Source organism: Podarcis gaigeae, assembly GCF_964106915.1.
Source record: "Podarcis gaigeae genome assembly, chromosome: 8".
Classification (NCBI taxonomy): domain Eukaryota; kingdom Metazoa; phylum Chordata; class Lepidosauria; order Squamata; family Lacertidae; genus Podarcis; species Podarcis gaigeae.
In genome coordinates this window covers 42,530,787-42,557,006 of record NC_139684.1, presented here as the reverse complement: position 1 = coordinate 42,557,006, position 26,220 = coordinate 42,530,787, and the positions used below count along the sequence as shown (strand labels likewise).

General features: G+C 48.4%; 1 protein-coding gene and 1 long non-coding RNA gene across 4 annotated transcripts in view; one reads left to right on the top strand and one right to left on the bottom strand.

Annotated features, from left to right (window-relative positions):
- The window catches only part of LOC310850607, a 168,967-nt gene that overhangs the window by 132,173 nt on the left and 10,574 nt on the right, over positions 1-26,220 (top strand). The window lies entirely within an intron of this gene.
- TANGO6 (transport and golgi organization 6 homolog) overlaps positions 1-26,220 on the bottom strand; it is a 44,540-nt gene that overhangs the window by 9,557 nt on the left and 8,763 nt on the right. For 2 of the 3 annotated variants that reach the window (XM_083752142.1, XM_083752143.1), the window contains exons 8-15: positions 23,292-23,404; positions 21,733-21,909; positions 18,953-19,079; positions 16,493-16,687; positions 14,619-14,756; positions 13,210-13,722; positions 12,139-12,196; positions 5,248-5,400 (exon numbers count right to left, since the gene is read on the bottom strand). In XM_083752142.1, the coding sequence (XP_083608268.1) occupies positions 5,248-5,400; positions 12,139-12,196; positions 13,210-13,722; positions 14,619-14,756; positions 16,493-16,687; positions 18,953-19,079; positions 21,733-21,909; positions 23,292-23,404 (1,474 nt within the window). Of the gene's footprint in view, positions 1-5,247; positions 5,401-12,138; positions 12,197-13,207; positions 13,723-14,618; positions 14,757-16,492; positions 16,688-18,952; positions 19,080-21,732; positions 21,910-23,291; positions 23,405-26,220 lie in introns of those variants that run through there. The other variant, XM_083752144.1, reaches the window with a different exon arrangement.

The window sequence follows — 26,220 nt, the reverse complement described above, 5'->3', positions numbered from 1 at the left end:
TTATTCATCAGAGAATGGAGAGGAAGCAAATATACACAACCTGGATTTCTGTTTGCCCATTCAGAGGCCACAGCAGACCAAGTGCATTAGAAACAGCAAAGCGTGTGAAAACTAGAGTGAGCAATCCGATTGCGCTCCTTAACCCATGACACAGAACAGCAAAGGGCAACAAGTCTAAAAGGAAGAGCCAGAAGACTTTTGCTCTGTGGCAACTGCTCCCCCACCTGCTGCCGCTGTGACTAAGTAGAACCAGTGGGGTGTGCAAACTTGCTGCTGCAGAAATATTGGGTGGGTGGGGGGAGCACAATGAGGCAGGACTGAATGTGGGTTTATTCAAGCACTCAGACAAGAACAAGAGTTACATGACAGGCCACTTCTGCACTGGATACACCCTGGTGCTTCCTGCCACACTGTCAGGCAGGCACAGGATGAAAGGGTAATCCCTTAATTTTCATTAGCCGCCTCTCTGGTTCCCCCTGAATTCCAAAGCATACAAATCCTCCCCCCCACTGGTCTTTGTCTCACCTGCATGTCAATGGGACAAAAGGCACACACATATGCATCTGCCCTGAAGGGGCTTCAGCCATGGAGGAGGAGTGGGGGAGGGATGCCAGCTGAGGGTACCTCTGCTGCTGCACAGTTACAACCTTTGCTCTGTTTTCTCAACTCTTAAGCTGAGAACCAACCTCAAATTCTGTATCTTGAACAACTTGTGCACAGTAAGCAGAATCTTGTAGATATCTTTATTCCACAAAAATCCATTTTGGCTCTGTGACCAGCACAAGCCCAGCTTTGGTCTCAGGTACCAGCTGCCTCTGCACACACATTTTCAAGCTGTAAAGTCTATAGCGGTCGTACTTGGGGTGAGATGGGGAGCTGTCTACTCTGCTGAAGGAAATTAGCTTGCATCCCTCGTAACTGTTAACCCCCCCTTGGTGGGATGCAAGGCCTGCAGTGCACCAACCCACCCAGGGTGTCAGAAGCATCTCCCTCCCAGGCGCCCCTAGACAGCTGAGGAGGAGGAGGAGGTCTAATTATTATGACTCTTGCCTACGAAAGCAGCACTTTGCCTAGGTCAGGAGCTGAATGAACAAAGAAGGTTCCCTCCCAGCCCCCTCCCCCATGCAGTGAATGATCCCTGAATAAGAAGAGGAAGTGTCTCAGCTGACATCCTGGTAAAGGTTTAATGTGTTTAAACTCCATTGATAATGCAAATCCTTCAGCAATGCCTGGAAGGGGGAGAGGAGAAGCACCTCTTTCCTCCCCACCCCAAGAGAAGAAAAATGAGACTACACAGGCACATATAAGCCACAGTTCTAGCTGCTCCCCCCCCAAAACTCCTGAAGTTACACACAACAGGGGTCAGGTTGCACAGATTCCCTTTCCTTCTTTAACTGTTCCAGCCAGCTGACAGATCTCAACTTGTCTTCAGCTTTCTGCTGCCTGAAGAAGAAAATCTGCTTTCTAATGAGGGCTGACATGAAAGCAGCAGAACTGTTGCAAACCAGCTGCTCCCTCCTGGGATGCAGGCGGTCTGCTTGCGCAGGAGTTGTCCCTTTGCAAAAGGCACCCCAGAGCTTAGGGCATTTGCTGCAGTCAGGACCTGCAGGGCAGGGTTCGCCTAGGCACCCCACCTCCCATCCTCCAGTCCTCCTCCTTCCCAGAGCATCACTGGAGTCCTTCTCCTCAGCAACAGATGCATCTGTGCCATGATAAAGCAGGTGGGTCAAAATTAGGCCCCTTTTGCTTCCAGCAGTAAGTCATAGTTTTGTAGTGGTGCAACTCTCGCTATTACACTGCCACAAAGGCAGAATAACCAACATTACTTTGGAAAGGTTTTCCTCCACACCAGAGATACCAATATCCAGAGGTGCAGAAGGGTTTTTGCCACAGCCAGCACTCCCTGCAGCCGTTTGGAGCAGAGACAACCCCAAAGCAAAGCAAATCCCAGAAAAGATTAGCAGCAGGGGGTGGGGAAGGAAATCCAGTGATTTTTAAGAATAGCGAGCACAGTCTTAAATAGTGCTGTAGTGTTGAAAAATGTGAAGACGTACAAAACACTTTGGTTTAATTTGGTCTATAAATAGACAACTAGTTGGTGCATGCCAAATAGGGGGCTGTGCTGACAGCGGTGCAAGAACCAGGGTGGGTAGGAGTGGCACAGGCCGGGAGTGAAGTATGACACCTCAGCAGCCTCAAGAGACCCTCATTCAGATCTACAGCCCCACACCCATAATGTATGACCAAGCAGTGGGAGAAGCCACAACACACACAGCCTCATAGCTGCAGTCCCCAGGGGTGTTGGGGTGTGTGTGTGTTTGTGTGTCAAAGCCCAGGGCTGTTGTGGGGGGGGGGTCAGGGGGCTTGAGCTCCAAGTCTTTTCCCCTGGGGTGGATATCTCCTGTACCTTCTCACCTTTATTTCTTTAAATTACCGTACTCCCCCTCTGAAACTTAGCCTCAGTTTGCATTAGCACATGCAGATTTGTATCATGGGCCTGGGGCCTCAAAATCCTTTTAGGTCAATCACTGAGCACCTAAGTGGCCAAAGTGCTTCCATTCATTAAAAAAAACAACCCAAAAAAACTTCTAGAAGATTAACAATAAAAAGCAATGGGAATAGGGCAGAAAGATAAGAAAATTGTGACTTGAAAAGCCTTCCTGATGTTTAGCTGACTAGGAAGGACAGGGACCACCCCCCTTCCCCCCAAAAGCACTCTTGCTGGGGGCAGGGAAAGCAGGAGTGAGCATCACCTTGAAAAGAAAAAGAAAGAAAAGAAAAGAAAAGAGAGGAGGGTAAAGCCCTGACACACAGGGGAGCAATTATGCTATTATCTTTAAAGAAAGGGCCCTTTGCCAGCAGCAACTCATCAGTGAGCCAAGAGAATTTTCCAGCCGATGAGGTGTCTGAGTGCACCTTCTTTCTACCTGCAAGAAGAAAAAGCAGCTGCACAGACCAGGCACAGCAGTGGGGAGCGGGGAGTAGAGGGTGCGCCAATCACTGCCAAAAGGGCAACATAGCGCCAAAAGGGCCACATGCTCTACCTTCACAATTGGAGGTAGTATATGTTTCTGGAGGACCTAACCAGAAGCCCAGTAGTGAAGGTGGTTGTGTTGCCATGGAGAAGCTCCCCTCCTCATCCCTGAAGGGCAGCAAAACCAGAGAGAGGAAGGGGGCAAACAGGTGGGTAGATTCATTCAGGAGATCTGAGCTGGTACCAGCTGTGCTCTGTTTGAAGGCAGTTTTGCAAGAATCCAATGCTAGGTGTGCTTGTGTGACAGGGTTGCTTGTTTGCCAGGTATCAATGAACCTGCTCATAAAATCACAGACCTGCTGAGGAAAACAAAATTCTGGCATTGCTTTTACACATGTGTGAACTTCAAGGAGTTACTTCAAAGAGCCATTGGGCTGTATCCAACTAAGTTATCCTTGGACTAGATAAGATTAATGGGCCTAACTTAGCCATGCTCATTCCTTTCAAGGGGTCTGCTCCAAGGAATGCTGGGCACAATTCATTGTGCTGAATGCCAACAGTTATGTTGGAACAAGGCCTATAACCAGGTGGTTAATTGCCAAATTGCACAGCCTGGAGCCTTGTCTCTTCAGAGGCCCCATTCTTTGCCCAGAAATGCTAAAGCCTCTTAGAATATGATTTATGCTTGGAGTGGGCAACCAGTCACTCAGAAGAAGCACACAATATTCCGATTTGGTCTGAGTGAAAGGGCAGTCAAGGTAGATGCAGCTTAGCCCACAAACAGGAGTTTTCAATCTGGGGGTGCGTGTTGTACTTTGGAAGCTTATCAGAAGATCAGTATTAATGGCAGAGAGGCTTCCTCACCACCACAACCACCTCTTTCTTGCAATGCATGATCAGATGGAAGTGTCAGGAGTGTTCTAGGTCACCTGTTCAGTACATAATGGTCAACAGCATGGCCCTGGTGCCTGAGTGTGCACATGTCCCAGGATCCTTTACATCATGCAGGGCTTCTCAAGCAGACAAGCTGATGTCAAATAGGCCAGTTCCCTCAACACAAAAAGCGTGAAAATCAGAAGAGGTCCTCACACACTGAACATCTGTTTGAGAAAATATTTATTTAGCTGCCACAGAAGCCAAACCAAGGAGGAAACCCTGTAATCCTCCCCTCTCTTTTATCAAACTAAAAGATTTAAAAGCCAGTCTTTTAGCCATTTTCTGCTTCAGACAAACAGGTGGGATGCACAGATGGAGAAACATCTGGGCCAGATGGTAATTTAATGAGTTAGGCTCAACATATATAAAGCACAATAAGGCTAAATTGGCCAAGCAGGATTTGCAGCACAGAGTGCAGGGAGCAATCTGTTCACTGGCAACAGCAGTGGACAAAAGACTTGAGATGGCTGTGGTGGCACCATCAAGACTGGCTCATGCACCCTGCTAAGCTGGCACCTGTCCCCCTAGACCCCAGTTGTGTAGAGGAGCTTGGATGCCACCAAGAAGCAATCACTTTAACAAACAAAAACCTTTAAAGAAAGGCCTAAGTTCCAGAGAACTCAGGCACTGTCATGCCCAGACAAGTCACAGGGCTCCATTCTTAGGGAAACAGCAGGCAATGCTGCCAAGTTTTATAATGGTGCCTTGTAACATGCAGGAAACTGGTGGGCAATTCCTGAACTTCCATTTATGGGGAAATGAAGCAAGGAGAAAATTAATAGTGCCGTTAAATAGCATGCACAGATTCTAATACAACTTGAGGCCTAGAAAAAGGAGGTGACTCATTCCCTTAGACATGCCTAATTTTCCTTTGTAAGGGCAGGGCATGCTGTGTTACTCCAATCTGTGCCAGAGGACGTGACTCCAAAGCCAGGGGACCTGGGTGGGTCCCAACAGTAGCTTCCCCTGCTGTCAGTTTGGTGCTTAGGCACCTGAAGGCAAAGATGCTGCTATGGAAGAAGGAGCAGGGATCTCTTCTAGCACGGCTCTGTCCAGGTGGAATGTTCTGCCCACACACTGAACAGCAAAGCTAGAGGCATCTATAGATTGTGAAGGCTGGGTACCAAGCTGCCAAGGAACATCAATGCTGTTTGGCACTCTGCACTTAGTACAACCAGTTGTGGGTTTTATATCAGTAAATGAGCATTACTCAACTTCCTGGACAAGCATGATTATAAAGCCAGCATAGGCCTCCTCAGAGAGCCACATGTTCTGGTGCTCCACACGCTGCTGGAGCAGCTCTGGCACAAAATTCCCAGTGGGAGCTGCAAACTCACCTAGTGCTCGTGTGATGCGCATCAGGGCCTCCCCCACTTTCATCCTGGTCTCTACCGTCTGTGCTTCCTGTGTGCCTGGATGAGCGCTCCCATATTGGGCCAGCAGGTAGGGAAGGACTCGCTCTGGGAATGCATCCGACAGCAGCACAACACCTGAAGATCAGGAGAAAGATGTTAAGTGATTAAGTTAACTTTATGAGAATATAGGTTTTGGAAAAGCATTAATATGATATACACTGAAATTCAACCAAGGGGACATGAGGAAGTCGCTTAACAATGTTAATAAGATTAGTCTTAATAAGGTTAGGATTTATGTTTGTTTGTTTGTTTGTTTGTTTGTTTGTTTGTTTGTTGTTGTGTGTTTAAAAATTTGTGGAAAACCAATAAAATTTATTTGGGGGGGGGACACCGGAAGATCAGGAGAAAGAGAAGCACCAGGGAGTGACATAGAAGGCAGGCATTGGCAACTGTGTGGACCGATGTCCAAGATGCTAGTGGGGATACTTTGAAATGATGGCTTTTTGAGCCCTTTCCCAGCTCTCCAATTCCAAATCCAGAGGGGATAGCAGAGAAAGAACTGCCTCAAAAGAAAGGAGGAGAGATTGACAATGAGATTCACACAGAGGACTTGGAAGGATTGAGCAATGTGCCTAAGAAAGGTAGAATAGTTTTAAGTGATATTTTATTGCCCACCTGGATAATTATTCAGATTTTATTTTTTGTCCTTGTCCAAAGTGTGTTTATAAAAGCCTTATTGCCACATTGCCTTATCCTGGGAGTGGAGATTCCCTAGATGTTGTTGATCTCCCATCAGTCCCAGCCAGCATGATTAGCAGGGATGGGAGCCATAGTCCAGAAACAACTGAAAAACCCTCAGTTCTTCAGCCCTGTTGGCAGTGTGGGAGCTTTGCCAGCTTAATACAGCTCTCTTGCAAGGCAAAACAAACCAGAACAAGCCTCAAAAAGGGAATTCCCAACACGTGGGAAATAATTGCTTCTGAAGCAGAATTGACCTACAGGAAACTAGAAACCCCTGGCTTGGCAAAGAACCACACGCCTTTGCTAACCTGGTGCCTTCCCTGGCTGAAGCTGATGAGAGTTGTAATCCAAAATATATGTAGGGCACCAGGTTGTCATGGGCAGCAACAAAAGGTGCCAACTTAACCAGCTTCAACTCTGTCCTGATGGTGGCTGTGCCAAAAAGACCACATTCCCAAAGAGGTAGCTGCATTCATGTGCAGCAAAAAGGTGGCAAAGTTCTGGATGTCCTCAGAGATGAGCCGGTAAAGACCGGCTTCATCAGATGCCATCCACAAATCACAATAGCAGAAAGGTGCTACTTACAAATGTTCATGTCATGTGAGTCACTGCCCCTGGAAGAGGCAAGGGCAGCACCAGGGAATCAAGCCTAACTCTGGCCCATTGAAGAGAACTAGAATCAAGGTCTCCCTTCTGAATGTGCTCCTAGAGGTGTTGTGTGTCCTACAGCCTTGCTCCAAGAAGTCATGGCAGCATTCTACAGTCAAGCCAGGGTAAACAATGGGGAGGAAGCATGCTTCACTTAACTGCAAGTTCCACCACAGAACCATCAGAGCTGTGAAAACAGCCCAGGTCCTACTGGGCCATGCCCAACACCTTTAGTTCAATAGCTGTTTAATTTGGCCTTGAAGGCCCAGGTTACGACCTCAACCCTTTGAGATGATGCGGATGCAGCTGTCTTTCACATCCCTTTGATCTCCAGTTCCAGATCAGACATGCCTCTGGGCACAGGAAGAAAAAATGGAGGAGGAGGGAAGAAAATGCCCTGGGGATTAGAAGCAGCAGGTTGTTGGGAAAATAGGTATTATGGGATTGTTACATCTACTAAGGGCATTGTCAGCTGGTGGCGGAGTGGGATGACTAGGCTCCATTTGGGAACTCAAGCACCTGTTGCTGTGCTTGACAGAGATCCAAGGCTTCCTATCCCCAGGCTAGGTGGCCTGCCTCTCAGCCTAACCTACCTCATAGGGTGGTTGTCAGCCTAACCTACTTCATAGGGTGGTTGTGTGGATTAATTGAGGAGAACCATGTACACCATTTAGAGCTCCTTGGTGAAAATGTGGGTTATGAATGCAATAAATAAATAAATGAGAGTTCACAGCCTGAAGAATCATATATGATATAATAACTGTTCCTAACATTTACCTGGACTAATTTGAAAAGGAAAAATTATGTTTCCCCTTAGTCCAGGCCTCCTGGACCAAGCCAAAGTTTAGCCCTTAAAGCTTCTCTCTGAAAGTGCAAAAGGAAAGGCCATGGACGGGAGCTTGTTGCAGAAAAGGCTGGCATAGGAGGCAGCACTTCAGAACACACATGGGGATATTTCCACCTTAAGAGCTGAGGCTGGCACACGCCACAGCTTGCCCAAGGCCTCCCCGGGAACAGGGCTCCAACCGCCAAGTTGCCCAAGCCCAAGGCCCAAACTGACAATAAAAAGCTGTGTGGGAAAACCCACATGAAAAAAATGGAACAGGGAGCTCTAGGGCAGAGGGGAGCAGAATTCCTCTTTAAAGAGTTGGCTTGAAGAAGATGAGAAACCTCCTCCATCTCCATGAACAGAACCATGGAGAGGAAAAAGGCTCCAATGAAGCCATTTGAGGTAGCCCCTAAACTGGCTCAGCTGGAGCTGCTATGGCTCTAGGGCACAGGGGGCCAACTTCCAGCTCTGAGGCCTGATCTGCCTACCCTCAAGCTTCAAGCAATTTTTTCAGTCCCCAGCCAAAACCCCACTAATTTTGGCAGTGGGGTCAAAAGTGTGGGGAAGTGAAGCAGACACAGTGCTGGAACAGGCAATACTCTGTGCTCAGGAACAGATGCAAATTGCCCCCTCCTTGGTCACCACAACATTAACAGAGGGGGCAATAAGCCCCCTTCTGCTGATCCAGAAAGATTTTCATTTATGTAGGGCTGTAAGGTGGCGGTTTGTCCTGGATCCTAGGCAAGTCAAATGAACAATTGCATTTTTGGGCCTTTTTAGAGCTCAACAACTTTCAGGGTGTCCTGGTTTTTACTTTTTGAAATATGGCAACCCTAATTTATGTATTTGTTTAACATTTACAGTGCACCAAAGGTTCTCGGGGTGGTATACATGGTTCTCCCCCTCCCCATGTTATCCTCACAACAACCCTGTAAGGCAGGTTAGGCTGAGAGACCGACTGATGCAAGGTTACCCAGCAAGCGTCTCATGGCTGCATGGGGATCTGAACCCTGGTCTCCCAGCTTAGTCCAACACTCCAATCACTACAGATGGGGCAGGGAAGGCTGTGTGTACATGACAGTGTGTAGGGTAGCTATACCCACCTCTGGCCCTCAGAGAGCGTGGCCAAGGGTGAATGTGGCATTTGTTCCAAAAAAGTTATGCTGGAAGTGCAATGATCCTGCCCCCTTTCTCAGTTGTTTAGGCTTGCTTGCTTCCTTCTGCAGCAGGTAAGGTGCGGCGGCGGGGAGGGGGTGTGTGCTTTCTCTGTGATACCATCCGCCAGGGAGTCTTGAGAATCACAGAGGACTCTGTCCCCCACTCTGAGTGCAGTATACAGTGCTCTGGACACTTTAAAGCTCTAGGGGCTCAAAGCAGCGTAAAGCAAAATTCCGCTTCCAAGTTTATTTTTTAACTGTGGGTCCATCGCAAAATATCCAATACTGAATACATGCGAACCACACATTGTTAACAGCAGGTTCAAGGACCACATCCAAGGTACAATTACAATTTCTTCCTGTGGCTCAGACTGGCTTAAACCTGCCAATATCCTGGTTCTGTGCTTCCCCCCGCCTTTTCTTTTGAGAACAATCATGTTACTCATTTCCGGCTTGTAAAGCAATGGGCTAGTAAATCTGCAATGAGACAGCAATACTTTTATGTGGGGGGTGTGGGAGGGAAGACTGTGGGGCCTGGAGCATCTTTGGGGATGCCAAGCAGTGAGTCAGTGGCAGAGGCTACCTGGCCAAGACTGAAGTCTCTCCTGCCCTGCTTATTTTCAGCTGCTTGTCTAGCTGGAAATGGTAGGGAGATGTATGTTCTGGAATGGGGTGCATGTGTGTTGGCAGCCAGATGGCTCTTTGGGGGAAAGGGCAGCGGGTAAGATGTGACAGCTGCCCCACATCTTAGCCTCTCCCCTACATCATCGCAGGCCTTTTGAGGCAATGCCGACGTGACTCTCAAAGCTGAGCTTAGCACTTTGCTTCTGACTCAGTCCCCCTGGCAAAGTGGGAGGGTTCATCAAAGCCATCGCAAAGTTGCTAAACGTGCAAGGATCAATGCTTTCCATGTCACTGGTGGGAGTGGCAAGATGTCTTTTGCCTGCAGGGCACACATGAGCCCTTCACAGGCTCAAGCCAACACAAGTACAGGAAGGAAAAGGCAGGCCAAGGAGGTTTCCCCTTCAGCTCTTTGGGTGTTGCAGCCAGAAGAGCAGGTCCTCTGTATTCCCTCTCTCCCACCTTCTTCTACCTGACAGGCGTCTGAGCCAGGGGCTTCCTGCTGGGACTTCCCAGGTGCCCTAAACAAACTGCACAGAAAAGGTGCAGCATGAACTTTGCAAGGGTTGAAGACTTCCTCCTCCTGAAGCAACGGGGAGATTTTTTTATCCATCCATCACCTTATTTATGGGTCTTCCTGCCCAACCCCACAGTACTTTAAATAAGTGTTTGTTACTCATCCTGAGCCCTTAGGATGTTACTGGGATAAAAATCTGAATTATTATGAATTGCACTGCACAATGAGGAAAGGGAGCTGGCTCGCACCCAAATGCCTCCTTACACTTTGAGGGTGCCAAGGAATCCCGAGAAGAAACAGTGAAAAAATACATCGGCCCAGAAAGCTGGTGGTGGATACTATTACTGTCCCACTTTCCTCGCCTCTGTCTCTATGAAAAAGAGGTGGGAGGCCTCTTTCAGCCTCCATTTAGCCCAAAATATATGCTACTCTGCAGTGAAGCTTTCAGGACAGTTTTCAAAAACAAGATAAAAAGCCCACAACACATAAATACATGGGAAGAGGAATCCTATACCCCTGTTATGCTAGACTGCAAAAGGAGTTTGGCTCTTGGATCAGGTTAAAGGCCTATATAGTCAGGTATCCTGTTCTCATAGCAGCCAACTAGATGCTTTTGATGAAGTCCGCAAGCAAGCAAGCCTGACTGCAACAACTCTCCCTGCTTGTGATTCCCCGCAACTGGTATTCAGAGGCAGACTGCCTTCAACACTGGAGGTTAAAACACAGCCATCAGGATTACACGGCTACACCAGGACTGGAGGTATGGTGCAAGTGTGCTCCTTCCCTGCACTGCCCCTGGCTCAGACCAGCAGAATGGCCAAATTGGGGTGATGTTCTGAGAAAGTTCTCTCTCTGGTTGCCATCTGCCTTAACAGGGCAACTGGTGAAGAGCCACTGAAGTTTGACTGTACCAAGGCAAAAAGGTGGACTCCTTTTGCTCCAAGAAACCACAGCATCTCAGACCTCCCTATGTGGCAATCCTGAGTTCAGCCTAGAATGTTCCTCTTTCCTTCTGCACTATCTGTACACAGTAGGTGATTAATTATGGACCCGGAGACATACACAACATTCATCCAGCACCCTGCTACCACTGCCAACACACAAGTATGGGGGCTACCTTGGAACGACTCCTCCAGGACACACTGTACAAAGGGATGAAGTAACAGGGAACACAATTCTGTTGAATACAGGATGCCACAGTGCTTGTTTCCTAAGAAGACAGCCAGGGACACTGGCTACCAGCTCAATATTTGCATAGCATATCTGCCTGGCTTATACCAGATCACCTTGCTATTCTTCAGAAGGAAGCCAGTGAGAGATTGCTTTGTTCAAGGACTTAGTGGTGGCTTCTTCCAAAAGGAGGAGAGCAGAGATGCTGCCAATGGACAGGAGAGGAAGTGAGAGTTGATCGGAAGGACGATGTCCAAGCAAATTGCACAGACCAGTATAACTGGCAATGAGACCAGGCCAATTCCAGTTTTCAGATGACCAAGAAGAATTCAGGGAAGAGCTGTGGCTCTGTGGTAGGGCACTTGCTTTGCATGTGCAAGGTTCCAGGTTCAATCCACACATTCCCAGGTGGGGCTGGAAAGGAACAACTCCCTGCGTGAACCCCTGGAGGGCTGCTGCCAGTCACTGTAGAGGCAATCCTTGGCTAGGTGACCCAACGGACTGAATCAGCATAAGACCATGTACCTGATGTCAGCTGATGCTCTACTGTGCTCACATGCCCAGCATCTTCACGCTTAGTACCTTTCCAGAGCAACACTTAACTGTCTCCCAGCCATTTCTGGAGAACAAATGCCTCCTTCACCTGGGATAAGGAAAACAGCATTTGCTCAGCAGACCCACTGAGCCGTGAAGCAGCATTTGAATTACTAGAGAGTCTGGGGTGTGAGGATACACACTTTTCTTTTATGTCAGCAACTTTAGCTGATTTTTAAAAATGTAACCCAGTGGACGGGGCTAAAACTGGAGGGAATCAGGTTGTGGGGCTTCTTGATTTTATTAATGGCCGCCCCTCACTCCTCCTCTTCCAGTAAATTGAGTAGTGTTGTGAAACTCCACATCTCAACACACAAAATTCAAAAGTGGAAGCTGGGCAGAAGCAACCTCTCAAACACCTCCCATTCCTAGGAGTGAGGGTGGGAGATCTTAGTGCCCCTAAACTAGAGGGGCTTTTGGCTTGATCCAGCCAGGCGATCTGTCCTTTTTTAAAATTCATGTCCAAGCAGCACAACTTTCCACAGACAAGGAGCTTGGTGTTGGCCGCTACATAATTAGTCTGGCTAGACAGCAAAAAGCTTCTATTTTCATTCTCAGCAGAACTCAACACAAACAGCCAGATTCTGCCTGCTTACCTTGGATAGCAGAAAGATAAACAAAGGAATCCTCATGCTCCAAATTTTCCAAAAAAACCTGGAAGGATAAAGTCCAAGAATCACCTAACTTGCATTCAAGTAGGATAGTCTTCATAGCCTCAGTGCTGATGTCTTCCCAACAAAAGACAGTATCTCCTACATCCCTCATGTCACACACAAACCAAAAAATCCAGAGGTTTTGCTAACTGAAAACAGTCAGTGGTATAGCATCTGCTTTGCAGAAGGTGTCCCCAGGTTGAATCCCCAGTGGCATCTCCAAGTATTGCTGGGAGAGACTCCCAGCCTAAAACTGTGAGATGGACCAAGGGTCTGCCTTGTATAAGGTGGCTTCCTATGTCAGCTTAACTGGCAATTGACATCTAGGCAGGGAAGAAGGAATCCTGGAGGTTTTTGGAACCCATCATGGATTTGACTGTTTTGACAGAGGGAAGGGTCAGATGCCCATGGTTAGAACTGGCTTCCTCAACCAATGGGAGAGAGGTGTCTCAGCCAGCATGTGGATGATGCCCTGCCATACCAGCCTGTGTTAACTCAAACTAGAAGTACTCCTGGCATGATGTACCAAAGGAAGAAAAGAGAGGGTCACACCCCACCAAAAAGGAGAAGGGTCTCCCTTACTTTTCAGGGCATTGAAGACTACTATCTGTTGTAGGGCAAATGCTAGTGACTAAAAAATTAAACTTCCACATTACCCTCCCCCTGCGAAAAAAGGCATGCAGGTATCTACAAGTGGTTACAATAGCTTTTGCCAACCCAGTGCCCTCTAGATTTGGACCACAACTGCCATCAAACCCAGCCAGAACTGCTGAGCTTGCTAGGGCTGATGGGAACTGTAGTCCAAAACATCTGGCATGCAGCAGATGGGCAAAGGTCAGGTTTACTTAAACCACCAGCAATATGCCAGGGTTTCAAAGTGAGTTCTTCCATGCAGGAACACCCTTAGTTGGACAGGCCATCACTAAAGGGAGTATGAAAGCAATGAAGGCGCGCACGCACTGCAGCCTCGTGGGTGTTCTCAGAGGACTAACACAGTGTACTTTGAGTGTCTACCTTCAGCAGCTTCTCTTGAATCTTCAGGGCTTCAGAGTCCCTCTGCTCTATCAAGCGGGAAAGACTACGCAAGGCAGCTGCTCGTGCTGGAATGTCTGGGTCATAAACTGATAAGAGAAGTTCTTGCAGGTCCTGAGATCCACAGCCTGGCTCTGCAACAGATTCGCCAGCCAGAGGCCCTCTTGGCGGGTTGGAAATGGGGTCTGTGCCCGAGCTGCTCTCCATGTGGTCTTGTGGCAGAGCCGCCTTGGGATTGGAGGACTCTCTAGGGGGCCTTTTGGTGAGGCCTTGTCTTACGAGAGCTCTTGGTTTGAGTGCCACTCCTGCATCACTCTTGCCCAGGGTACTTTGCGCAGCAGAGCTGACTGTCTCCGTGGAAAAAGCTCCGTGGGTGCAGATGGTGATACGCAAGTCAGCAGCAAGCTCCTGGATGACAGGCTCTGGATGAACGTGGGAGAGATCCTCCAGCAGGGGCACCAGCCCCTTCAGGGAAGCAAAGTCGGCCGGTTTCAGCTGCAGAGAGATCATCAAGCATGTTAGTCCAGCCACAAAGAAAGACAGAATCAGGGCTTCTCCTGAGAACTTTCCCCAGGGCTGAAGGGAGGCTGTGTCAGGGGAAGGAACTGTAGGAAGGAAGCCTTTGCTGTGGTTACCGTTATGGGTGTATATGAAGGATCTGGCAGGGGAGATAAGATCATGCCCCAAGCCTACAGGTGCAAAGAGCGGATGGGGTGGGAAAGGAGCCGCTTTCTGGGACTCGTGCTAAGGGCCTTGGGGAACATCTCAGGTGGTGGATTGCAAAGTAGCTGAAGAGCAAGCCGGGATGGGCAGAATTCACAGTACATATGCTGGAAACTGTCCACTTGAAATCTGGACAACCCACTGCTGCACCCAACATTGCTACCACACCAAGAACCATCTGCCCCTCCCCAACAACTTATTTTTAAGCAGCTTCTTAATGTGGCATTATTATAGTAGTACGTAGATTTCTGCAATTTGCCTTGTGTGTTAACCAGAGTGGAGGAAAATTATGTAAATAAGATCATCTTCATCACTCAAGGGTTTTCTGGAAACCACATCCGACTTCAGCAAGAGGTGGTGCAAGTTTTGCTAGGGCCAGTGTGAAAAAAAAAGGCTATGGGAGAGGAAAGAATAAATTGATGTCTAGGACCAGACCCACCAGGCAGCGACTTTTAAAACTTCCACTGTCATCTAGCAACAACCATTCCATCAGGCTATGACAGAGGGACCCAGGGCCTGGCTCCACTGGCTCAGCTAGCCATCTTTAGGCTCTTTCCATTGCAGCCATCTTTAGGCTACACATACGATGATCTCTCTGTCACAGGGATGAGAGCAGGGGCACAAGAGCGAACCAGCCCTGATCCCCCCTGACTGCCCCACAGTCTCACCTGCACTGCCCCTCCTAGTATGGCAGCCACCAGTCCCATAGCCATGCTCAGTGTCTGGGCTTCCACAGTGCTACCCCCTGAGCTGCAAGTGAGACTTGCACAAGCCCGCTGCAGAGTTGTTGCCACGAATTCCACAACCTAGAGAGAGAGAGAGAAGCAAAGGGAGATTATCATGTCATTCGGCTGAAAGACTGCCAAGACCTCAAAGACACACTGTCCATCTATCTCAACAAACTCTCCAGAGTGTAACCAGAAGCTTGTTTATACAATCAAAATTAAGGACTCTTATCCTGAAGTTATTACTCAAAGGATTCTGGGGCATTTCAGCTACACTCCATCACTAACAACCTCAGGCCACTTCATAGACCACTGGGTTTCTGCAAGGAACTGCAATATCAACAGCTCCCATCCTTGCCAAAGACCAGAAATTCTCCTTCTGCTGATATCAGCCTGGATTTGCCCCTTGACTATGGAAACAGTACCAGCAGTTTGGGTCTATCTTAATAAAGGTATTGCCCATCTGTGGGTTTTGAAACCATGTGTAGTAACGACTTGGAACCCCAGAGAGTGGGTTTAAAGTGCAGCAATGTAGGACTCTCTAGACATGCAAACAGCCATGTAGCAGAATGCAACTCACAAGGGCTTATTGTCAGGGATGGGGAACTTGTCACCCTCCAAATGTTGTTGGACTACAACCCCCCTCCCCCATCATCTGTGACCACTGGCCATGCTGGTTGGTGCTGCTGGATCAATAATCTAGGAAGCTGCTTTATGCCAAGTCAGACCAATGGTCCATTTAGCCCAGGACTGTCTACACAGACTGCCAGGGGTTCTCCAGGATTCCAGACTGGGTACATTCTCATCCCTATCTGGAAACATTGGGGATCAAAACCAGGTTCTTCTTCCATTGAGCTATGTCCCTTCCCAGCAGCTACCCAGATGCTTCTGGGAAGCCTTCAAGCAGGGTGCGAGGGCCATGGTTGTTCATCACTGTATGCACCTCTGAACATGAACCTAGGCAGCCCTCTGGCAGGGAAGTCAAGGTCCCCTTGAATTTCTCTACCCTAAATAAAATAAAACCCTCAGGGAGCCAACAGATCTTCCCTCTCTTTCTTAGGGTGGCAGCATGGCAAATTACTGTTAGTATTGGTTCCCTTTGGGCATTGCATCCATCTCTTTTTCTGATCTCAGAACAGGCAATTTTAAGCCCGGGCCCAAGCAAATTCTCCCTGCCAGGTGTGTCTGGTACCAGGTGTATCTGGAGGGCAAAGAGGGAGGTGGCGGAGGGGAGTTTAGTAACTAAATCCATTAACCAGCCGCCTCCTGGGGAAAACAAACTCCTTTGGGTTTCCTTGACATGCTTGTCTTTTCAACCAACTGCCTAATTATCCAAATAAAAGACAAAGGGAGGGAGGTAGATTAGGTTTTGTGCACTCAACAAGTCTGTTTTTGTGGAAGACTATTGGATACTTTTGTTCTTTCTAGGTCTCAGAAGAAAACTTTGCACTCAAAGCAGCTTCTCTCACTTGACAGTTTTGCTTTCCCCCACCCCACCTGTCACCACCAAATATGACAACCAGGCATTCTGAGCAACCTCCTCAGCTTTCCAAGGCTTGAAATTAACACAGCCCTTCCCCCACCCCTTTCTGCTGGCCACCTAGCCTAGTGAAACTGGTGCGCACCAAAGGAAGGGGGAGGGGAGTTTGCTTCTGCTGTGACCACCCAGGCTGCTCCCAAGAATCACTCAGCCTGGGGTCTCAAAAAAAACCTCTGCTGGCCCTGAGGTCACCACCAATGGGTGATGTGGCAAACTCCCCTCCCAATCGTAGACTTCTTGTCTGATTGCAGCTCGGGAGACCATAGCCTCAACGAACCTGTGAGATGTCTGTGAACAGCGCATCGGAGATCCTCTCGCACATCATGCCAACCAACTGCAGCACCTGCAGCTGCCTCTCTTGCTGCTCAAGGCCAGGGCTGCAGCACTGCTCCAGGTCCAGAGGGCTGTTGCAGGAGGAGAGCGGGGCAGACTCCATTTTGTAAGCACCCTGTCCAGCCATGCGTGTCAGCTCCTGTCAGAGGGAGGGGGGCAGAATGGAAGGGGAAAAAACCCAGGCATTTAATCAGAGGAATGCACATAGGAAAAGGTACATATATATTGCTTTGGCATGTTAGTGCACTTTGGCCAGCACATTGCTGGTCAATGGGAAAGGATGAGATCTACAAGGAAGCAGAGGGTTAATTTGTTCTATGAAGACAACTTTCTGCTTTTTCTTAGGTAGACAAGTTGCTTTGGGAAGGAATTTCTGAGGCACATATACATGTACATATGAAAATGACAGCAGCATGCATGGTTGGGATGCATGGTTGTGGCAAAAAGCTAACCAACAAATCCCCTGCTTCATCCCCACAGACACATCACAGTTCATTGAAAGATATTGCAGAAAAGGCCTTAGGAACCTTATACTGAGTCAGACCATCTAGCTCAGTATTGTCTACACTTACTGACAGTGTTTCTCCAGTTGCAGACTGCGGTCTTCTTCTAGCCCTACCTGGAGATGCCAGGAAATGAGCCTAAGACCTTCTGCATGCAAAGCAGGTGCTCTACCACTGAGCCACAGCCCTTCCTTGTGCCTTGCAGAGGCAGGAACAGGTCTAGGACACAGACAGCAGCTGAGGCAGCAGCTTTAGGGATGATTCTAAGCTATTTACCTCCATTTTTACATGCTATTTATAGAGCAGTGGGGCATACTATGAATTATTAAGTAAATATTGTTGAATAGTAAACCCAGAGAACAAGTAGAGGGCTGGATGGACACCCACCCACAAACAGGAAGCCCCCTCCCCCCTGGAGAGGGATTATATCCATAGCTGTGAAACCCACAATTACACTTCAAAGATTCTCCTGTTGTCAAAACAGCCCCAGAGGGAACAGCAGTTAACCCTTTCCCACACTGACATCCGCTGTGCAGGAGGCAGACACGAAAAACCCTGCCATTAGCATCCATCTGTAACACTGCAATATTTGTACCAGCAAAACTTCACTGTCAGGAGTATGCTTTCACTCAAAAGGGGCTCCAGCGAATTTCCAGAGCATCTTTCTTCCCAACTATATGCCCCACACAAAATGACTAGAGCCATTCCTTGCTTTTTTGCATTTCAAAAGAACTGCACAATAAAGGAAGTTCACAACTTTCAACAAACAGGCCAAACCTCACATGCTTTGCATCTCCATCACTGACTCATTACTCACCAAAGACTGCCTCTCACAGAGCTGATGCCTGACTGTCTAGTTGCATCATTTTGCCTCTTGCATCCCTGAAAGTACCTTTGAAAGGTTGGTGTTGGAGTGGGAGAACAATCACTCTGCATTAGTTAAACAGAGACTTGAGGTGGAGTTGAGGAACCCACTTTAAGCTAAAGGGGTTGTTTTCTTTTTTGCAAAGTTCTTAGTTTCTTCTCCAATGTTGCCTGCCTAAGGGTGGGGGGTGTCCCTTAAAACCACAGAAAGGGTTAATAGTAGCTCAGTGGTGGAGCATCTGCTTTAATGCAGAAGGTTCCAGGCTCAGTCCCTGGCATCTCCAGGTAGGACTGGGAGAAACTTCCTGCTTGAAACCCTGGAGAACTGCTATCCATTAGTGTAGCCCAGATGTTTTCAACCTTTTTGGGTCCACGGCTCCCTTGACCATCTACATTCTTTCTGTGGCACCCCTGTGGGGCTCAGGAGACCAGTTATGTCACCTCTTGCCTGTAGAACTGGCAGCCCTCACTACTTTTCGAACACCCTCCCTTGTGGAGTGATCCCTCAACCTTCTCTCTTCTCCCTTCTCCTTGGGAGTCCTCTGGGCTGCCACCCCTGGTCTCTGAGCAGTCCCCTGTGCCCCAAAGAGAGGTGCCTCCTCACACTACCCCACAGGGGCCTGGGAATCACCCCCTGGCCAGCCCCAGAGGCATTATTCGCCTGGGGAGCTTATAGCCAGGGCTGCTGCAACAAGCAGCCGTGCAAGCCTTTGGGAGCCAGAGATGTGAGAGGACATCAGAGGAGGGAGGGAAGGAAAGAGGCACAGAGGCCACTGTTGCCTGCAGCACCCTTGACCATCATTCAAGGCATCCCAGGGTGTAGCCACTACTGAGCTAGATGGGCCAGTAGTCTGAGTATAAGGAAGCTTCCTATGTCCCTATGTTCAAGCAGAGAATGATCTTTCCCATCACCTGTGGTTACCTGATATATATTTTTAACCTTGAAGAAAGACTCCTGCACCTCCTGCAGATACATTATTAAACAGCCAGAAGCAACTGCCAAGATGAAGCAGCCCAGATGCCAGAGGGCCCCCTACCTTTAGGCAACAGAGGAAGAAGTCTCCGGCTAAGCCACTGCTCTGGCAGTGAGAGAGCAGCTCCACAAGCTGCTCCAGCTGCCATTGCTCAGAGGAAACCTTCTGGTAGAGAGCCTCATCTTCATCGCTGCGAAACAAGAGGCAAAAGTTTCACAAAGGGGAGTCACAGCTTTCCTGGCAGCAACTCTGAGCATCTTACATTCCACTTCCATCCTTCTGCAAGTGACCTCAGGCCACCTCCTTAACAGAGGGAGGATCTTTTGAGCCACCAAGAGCAGGCAGCTGTGTTGCTAATCAACAATCTTAAGAAGCCCTTGAACAGCTCTACAGCAGCCTTCCTCAACCTGGTGTCCTCCTGATGTTTTGGACTACAACTCCCATCAGCCCCAGCCAGGACGGCCATGGCAGGAGTTGCAGTCCAACAACATGTGGAGGGTACCATATCCTGGGGTAATGTTTCACACTGCAAAGTCAAGAGTCCAGCAGTCTGCCTAGAAAGTTGATTTGAGAGGGTAGCCACCCAAAAGCATGCCTGCTCTCCCTCACTGTGTGCAGGAAGATCACAGGCCTGTTGAAAGCAATGCTCTGCAGCAGTGCTCTAACAGCATGCAATGTGAGCTGGGAGAGGTTTTCCACTCCCCACACTCCCTGCTACCTTGGTTAACAGGATTAGGTTTTGTGCTTTGACTAGCACAAGAGGCCCAAGTTTCCTCAGATAAGTTTGTAGGGCTAAATATACGAACATTGGGTTTCGCTGCCAGGTGTTTTTTGTTTTTGGTGATATTGGCCACCCTGGGAGTTTTTAAAATGGAAGGATACCACTCATGTTTTGAAAAATAAAAGAACAAAGCATGGCAGAATGGCTAATAAAAACTTCACCAGCCTTGGCCTTCCAGATGTATTAGACTATAGCTCCCATCAGCCTCAGCTCAGCCAATATGGCCATATGATGTTGGGGCTGATGAGAGTTACAGTCCAAAACATCTGGAGGGCACCAGGTTAGGGAAGGCTAGGCTAAGAGATAAGGAAATTCCTCATCTGAATCTTGCCTCTGCCATACACCACTCTCTTTCTCTCTCTGTCTCAGTCCCACATCTGCAACAGGGGATAATCACACTAGCCTGCTTTACCCGGTTGCTGTTAGGATCACAATGAGGTGATTTAGGTGAAGTATTTTACACACATGAATGGCAAACTCGTGGAAAGCAAAAGTGGAGGTTCAACTCTGCAAGTCAACTCACACTGCAAGCCCAACATTCGAGAGAAGGCAGAGGCAACTCTTTGGCAACACACTAAATCAGCAGAGGCTTGTAGCACTTTAAAAGGCTAGCAAATAAGGCACAAGTGTTCATGGACTGGAGATGTATGAATGAATGAATCTTCAGTTGGCAGGTAGGGGTGTCAGGAGTGGGGAGGACGAATGTGAACTGGACACCAAATGGCTAAGAAATATAAAAAGTCCAGTCTGTGACAATTATGTGCAAAGTGAAGTTTCCATTCATTACACCAGTAATTGCTGAAAACACCACCACCATAACATTATGAAGTTAATTAGCACCTTCAGTTAGACAGGAAACCACCAGGTAACACAGGAATGGTTGCAGAAAGACAAAACAAAAATAACCCCAGGTTATAAAACACAGTGCTTGTGAGTGGGAAAATCTGACATTGAAATTGGTTGAACAAGAAGGGGAAAGGGGGGAGCTTGCACTGCACACTTGGGAGGCTAGAGTGCACCTTCACCCTCTGATTCTCAAGGGTTTGATTCAGGTGCTGTGAGAGCCGGAATGGGCTTCTTCAGCTCAGTCACATATGCTGGGGTGAGGTAAGGGAGCAACTTTGACATTCTGTTCTCAGCACAGAGCAGCAATAGAGCTCTGTAAATGCACAAATGCTTTGTGGTTTTCAGTTTCAGTTACATGAGCCTCTGGCAAGGAGAACTTTGGAAGTCCAAGATAAGGCCCACAAGAGCTCCAGATTCCCTTCTCTTTCCACTTTGATGAGTCTTCCATTTCCTTCCAGCACATCACTCCCCAGTGCTTGGGGCTTCACACTGTTTCATCATTTCGTCATTACATCAGCACTCATTCACAAAGAAATGAGAACATCAGAAGAGCTTAGCTACTGAATCAGGCCAAAGGGGGCCATCTGGTCCAGTACCTGGTTCTTACAGGGCCAACCAAATGCCTCAGTGGGAAGCCCAAAAGCAGGACCTGAGCACAGCAGCACTTGTGCCACTTGTGATTCCCAGCAACTGGTAATTCAGAAGCAGACTGTCTCTAAAAGCAGAGGGAGAACGTAGCCACTGTTAGCCCTATCCCTTTGCGACCCTTCTGCAAATTGGCATGCGCATACTGTACACACAACTGCTCTTAAGGACACATAAGTGAAGCAACACCTCCATACGTCCTGTTACTTGCTCAAAGAGCCAGACAGAAGCACTCACTCCACTTCACAGTCTGCAACCACTTATACATGAATGCAGGTGACACAAGTCTGCCCAGCCTCAAGAAAAGCTGTGGCCCTCTTCCCCCAGCATACCACCTGTGCCAACGAGCCTGAAGCTTCACAAACACCTTATCTGAAAGATTCACATTTCCAGAAAGGTATTTTGAGGTGCTATGCCCACTTCCAGAGAAGACACAGGACAGGCAACCCTGGAAATCAGACAGCCACAAGGCTCTATCTTCTCTGCTTTGAGAAGACCACCCCAGAACAAGCTCAGCCACAACATCAGCCTGCAGCCACACAGGACTGGAAAGCCACATGCAGTTTCTCACCTGATAGTCTCTTTGATGGTGACTACAGCGCCCCCTTCACTGCCTGCCTGAAACTGACAGAGCGGATGGAGCAGGTGGGTGGCTCCTCCAAGCCTTGCAAGTCCTTCCAGGACGGATAGTGCGGTTTGCCTCTTGCATTTCTCCAAGAACCATAACAGGATCTCTTGGCATGGAGTGCTACAAGGAAGGAAATGTGGCAATGAGTGACGGCTAAGCAGTCCAAGGGAGAACAAGCATGTGCCAATCTGAACCTGGCAGGGTTGAAGAGAAAGGGCAGGTGAACCTGGAAGTGTCCTAGAGGCTCCAAATCAGGCAGTGGACTTCTCCATTACTAGAATGGGGTAGACCAGAGGAGTCTTCCCTCACTGCTCTAAACTGCTGCATCTAGTCCATACCTTTTCTTAACATGAGGCCCATTTATCCCAGGAGAAGGGATCCTCAGGCTTGGAGGTTGAATGCAGCCCTCCAGGCCTATGTACCTGACCCTCAATACTCTCCCTAGGTCACCTCTCACTGGTCATTTCACATAGGCCAGACATGTTTTTGCCTTGCTGGAATGTGTCTTTAAATTCTGATAATGCCTCCTGCATGCCAAGATAGAGGATAGAGAAGATTGTGCAAGTATGTACAGAAACTAACCTACAGTACAAAAGTAAAATTTACATTCATTGCTCCACACACTTTTGCCTTTGGTCATGCCCACCACTGGCCTGTGGAAGATTCCCCAAAGGGAACACAACCCTTGGGCAGGAGGAGGTTCTCCACCACTGCTGTATCCCTTGCAAGAGCTCCCTAAGCATTTGCCCTTGCACCATTAAGAAGTGCTGGGCTCATCATACATGTTCCAAGCTGCATCTGCCAACATTTAAATCCCATTTCCTGGACAAGTTCTGAAGATGCCTCTCTCTCATATGAAGCAGGATCCAACTCCCTCAGATATGATCTGCCTAATTGCATCCCCAGCTTGTGCCAGCATCAACTCCTTAGAGCAGGAAGTCTGGTCTCCAGGTACTGCTGTGCAGCACAAAACACTGCCTCATTGTCTGTGAATAGAAAGCAAGCCACACATACACACACAAAGCAGCAGCAGTATCATCATCATCAACAACAACTTTATTGCACTAGCCAAAGGCCATGGCATCATTCACAAAGGAAACAAAAAGAAAAGCAACAATAACCATAAAAACATCAGGCACTGCAGATACAATAAACCACGATCACAACTCTTAAGAATTATATTGTTGCATACAATAGACTGTCAAGGAGTTCTCAAGTAGAATGTGCCAGCTTACCGTAAATGTCCGAATCAACTTTGCAATTGACCACTATTTTATCTAGTTCTTTTCTCCTGATCTTCTTAGCTGCCAACGCATATAGTGCTACTTTATAAGTGATGAAGTCACAGCAGCAGCAGTAAGAGAGAGTCATCTGCCTGTCTTTCAGGTCCTTGAAACTGCCCCCATAAGAGGGATGTTTCTCCCAAGATGCAGTGGGAGAAATTTTTTTGAAATCAGATGGTCTTTGACTGCAGAGCCCTTCCTCTGAGCCACACACCTTACCGTAAGAAAGACACGTTCTGCTTCGTAAAACACCAGAGGGAGAAGATGGTTCCTAGCACAGGCTGCAAGGAGTCCAATAGGAAAGCTGTGGGTTCATTGCCAACCACGTACACCTGAGACAAGAGAGGAAGCACCATGGAATGAGTGGATGGAGAGAGACAGGAAGCACATGCCTGCTTTGCCTGTGGACTATGACTCACAGAAACACTGAACAGGGCTGGGCACAAAAATTGCCATCACCTTGAGAGGCACTGCTCTCTGCAATAACCCTTGAGAAATGAACATAAAGGTTATAGATATAGAAATGGGCTTGGAAGTGCATGGGCAATGAGAGCTAGCAGAGGTGTGATAAACCTGGACAAGCTAGGACCTATGCAGATTTCCATAACTGAAAGCTCATTTCTTTGCTCAGAATTCTGATGTATTTATCTAGAGCCGTACCTTGGAAGTCGAATGGAATCAGTTCCGGAAGTCTGTTTGACTTCCAAAACATTCAAAAACCAAATCGCGGCTTCTGATTGGCTGCAGGAAGTGCCTGCAGCTAATCAGAAGCTGCGGAAGCCCTGTTGGACATTCAGGTTTCCAAAAAATGTTCGTAAACCAGAACAATCACTTCCAGGTTTGCGGCGTTCGGGAGCCAAAACATTTGAGTTCCAGGGCGTTCGGGGTCCAAGGTACGACTGTATTTGTGACAGTCTTGGGTAAAGGTGTCAGACTGCTCTGAGACTCTTTTTAGAACTACCATGGCCTGAAGGAAAGGCTGGGAACATCAGGGGCTGCCATCACCCCGACCACTAGCCATGCTGGCTGCTGGGAACTGGGAGTCCTACAACATCTAGAGGGCTACTGGTTAGTCACATTGTCTTAGACCTTCATGGTATCCCTGGTCCCAGCACGCACACGCACGTGCACACACAAAAGCACCTCTGTGAGAAAGAGATTTCCTTTATAAAATATGGCCTATTATTTCCGCCTGAGCTAATCCCCCATGGAGCCACTCATCCTCAATGAGCATTATTTGTACTCGCTGCTTTCCTGCTAAAGTCCTGAGATGAGTTTCCCATTCTGGCATCAGATGACACTTGGGAGGCAAAGCCCCAGAAACACCTTCAAGCTCCAATCTGCCATCTTAATCTCCCCTCTGTCAGGGCTCTAGCACTCTGCCATTAGCAATGGACCCACCCTGTGCTCCCAGGCATTTTCAGAAGGAACAGCGGCCACTGTGCGGCCTCTGGGACCCGTTCCTGCCTGCCGGCTCATTATAACAGATCATTACTGCCCAAGACGCTGTCGAGCAATCACAGTATTTAAGAGCTCAGACTGCCAAGGTGTCTGCCAAAGATCTCAGTGCTGCTGGCTTGTGGCTTGGCTGCCTGACGCATGGGATTGTGCTGCCCAAAATGTTGGAATCTGACCAAGGCAAAGCAAGCTGACCTCCAGAGAAAGAGAAAGATTGCTTTACCTGTTGTGTCCACAACCGGCTATCCTGGATACAGCTGAAAGGCCATGCTGTTCCTCTCAAAAAGGACAAACTTCATCCAAGGCGGATCTAGGGGAACGCAACTGGTTCGGTTGCACTGGGCACTGAGCTTTTGGGGAACCTCAGCAATGATGTCCAATTGAAGGCGAGAGGCCACCAAGGTCTACCACTGACTGCATCTATCCATTTCATCAAGACTGAGGGATTTCCAAGCCCCTCTTCAAGAGCTGGAAATCAGGAGCTTGGTGGGGAGACCCTCACCCTGCATCATCGGCTGCAACTTGGGCTTTAAAAGACAGGCAAACAGGCACTGGACCCACTGGACACTGAGAAGGCAAAGGGGCTCCAGTTACCTTCCCCCAGTGATCTCTGCTGATTTCCCCTGCCCAGGCCAGAGTGTGCAGAGCCACAAGGCAGTACAGCCGCTATTCGTTCCAGTGATTTCTGCTTGCTTGGCAAGCCACTTGGTCAGATCCCTATCCATCTACTTTAGACTGCTGATTGTCCCATGCAGAAATTGCAGATTCTGATGCAGGCTTGCCAGTTATTATATTGCTTGGCAATGAATTGGAAAAACGAGCAAAAGATTATGCTTCCAAAGTGCTGCGCTAGCACCAACATATGAGAAGGGGAATTACTCGTAGCCGAGCAGAGCATGAAGGGCAAAGCTGAATGTGCACGCACACACGCACATACACTGTGATCCTAAGCATGGAAACTGTCATGCAGAAGCATAACTGAAGTTAATTTAAACCAGTTCTAAAGTAAATGCACTTATAAACTGACCAGGTAAAAAGCATAGGTGAAACAAGAGGCCTGCATCTGGCAGGCCAGTCTGTACAGGGCACAGCATGGAGCAAGTTCTAGGAGATGGAAGATGTGATAAGGGGAAGAAGGGAAGCAAGATTGCTATGGGGCAGCAGGTCACCATCAGTGTTCAGGACTTGGAGGTGTGGGTGCTCTCAACAGCTAGGAAGCTAACATAATCACATCGGTTTTGGTTTTGGAAAAATTCAAAAGGGCAGCTCAAGGAAGATAATCTGCTCCTTCAAGGTCTCCAGCTGCAGCTGATGCTTCTTTTTCTTTGTCTCCAGGACTTCAGCCACTGGGTGCAAGCACCTCATGTTACTCCTTGAGCACCATTAGTGGCATTCAGCCTTCCCTGCCCTGATGTCCTCCAGATGGCTTGGACTACAACTCCTATCAGCCCCAGCCAACGCAGCTGCAGTCCAAACCATCTGGTGGGCTCCAAGTTGGCAAAGGCTGCTATAAGGTGTTTGAAGCACCTGACTGGGATGCCAGTGAATCAGCTGCCTTTCTTTTTGGTCCCACATCACAGGCACAGCAAGGAAGGACATGACAAGGATGCAAGTCTTCTATTCAGCTCAGCTTCTTGTGCAAGCGCTGCACTTGCAGCAGCATCCAAGGGAGGCTTTGCTTCCTGAGGGA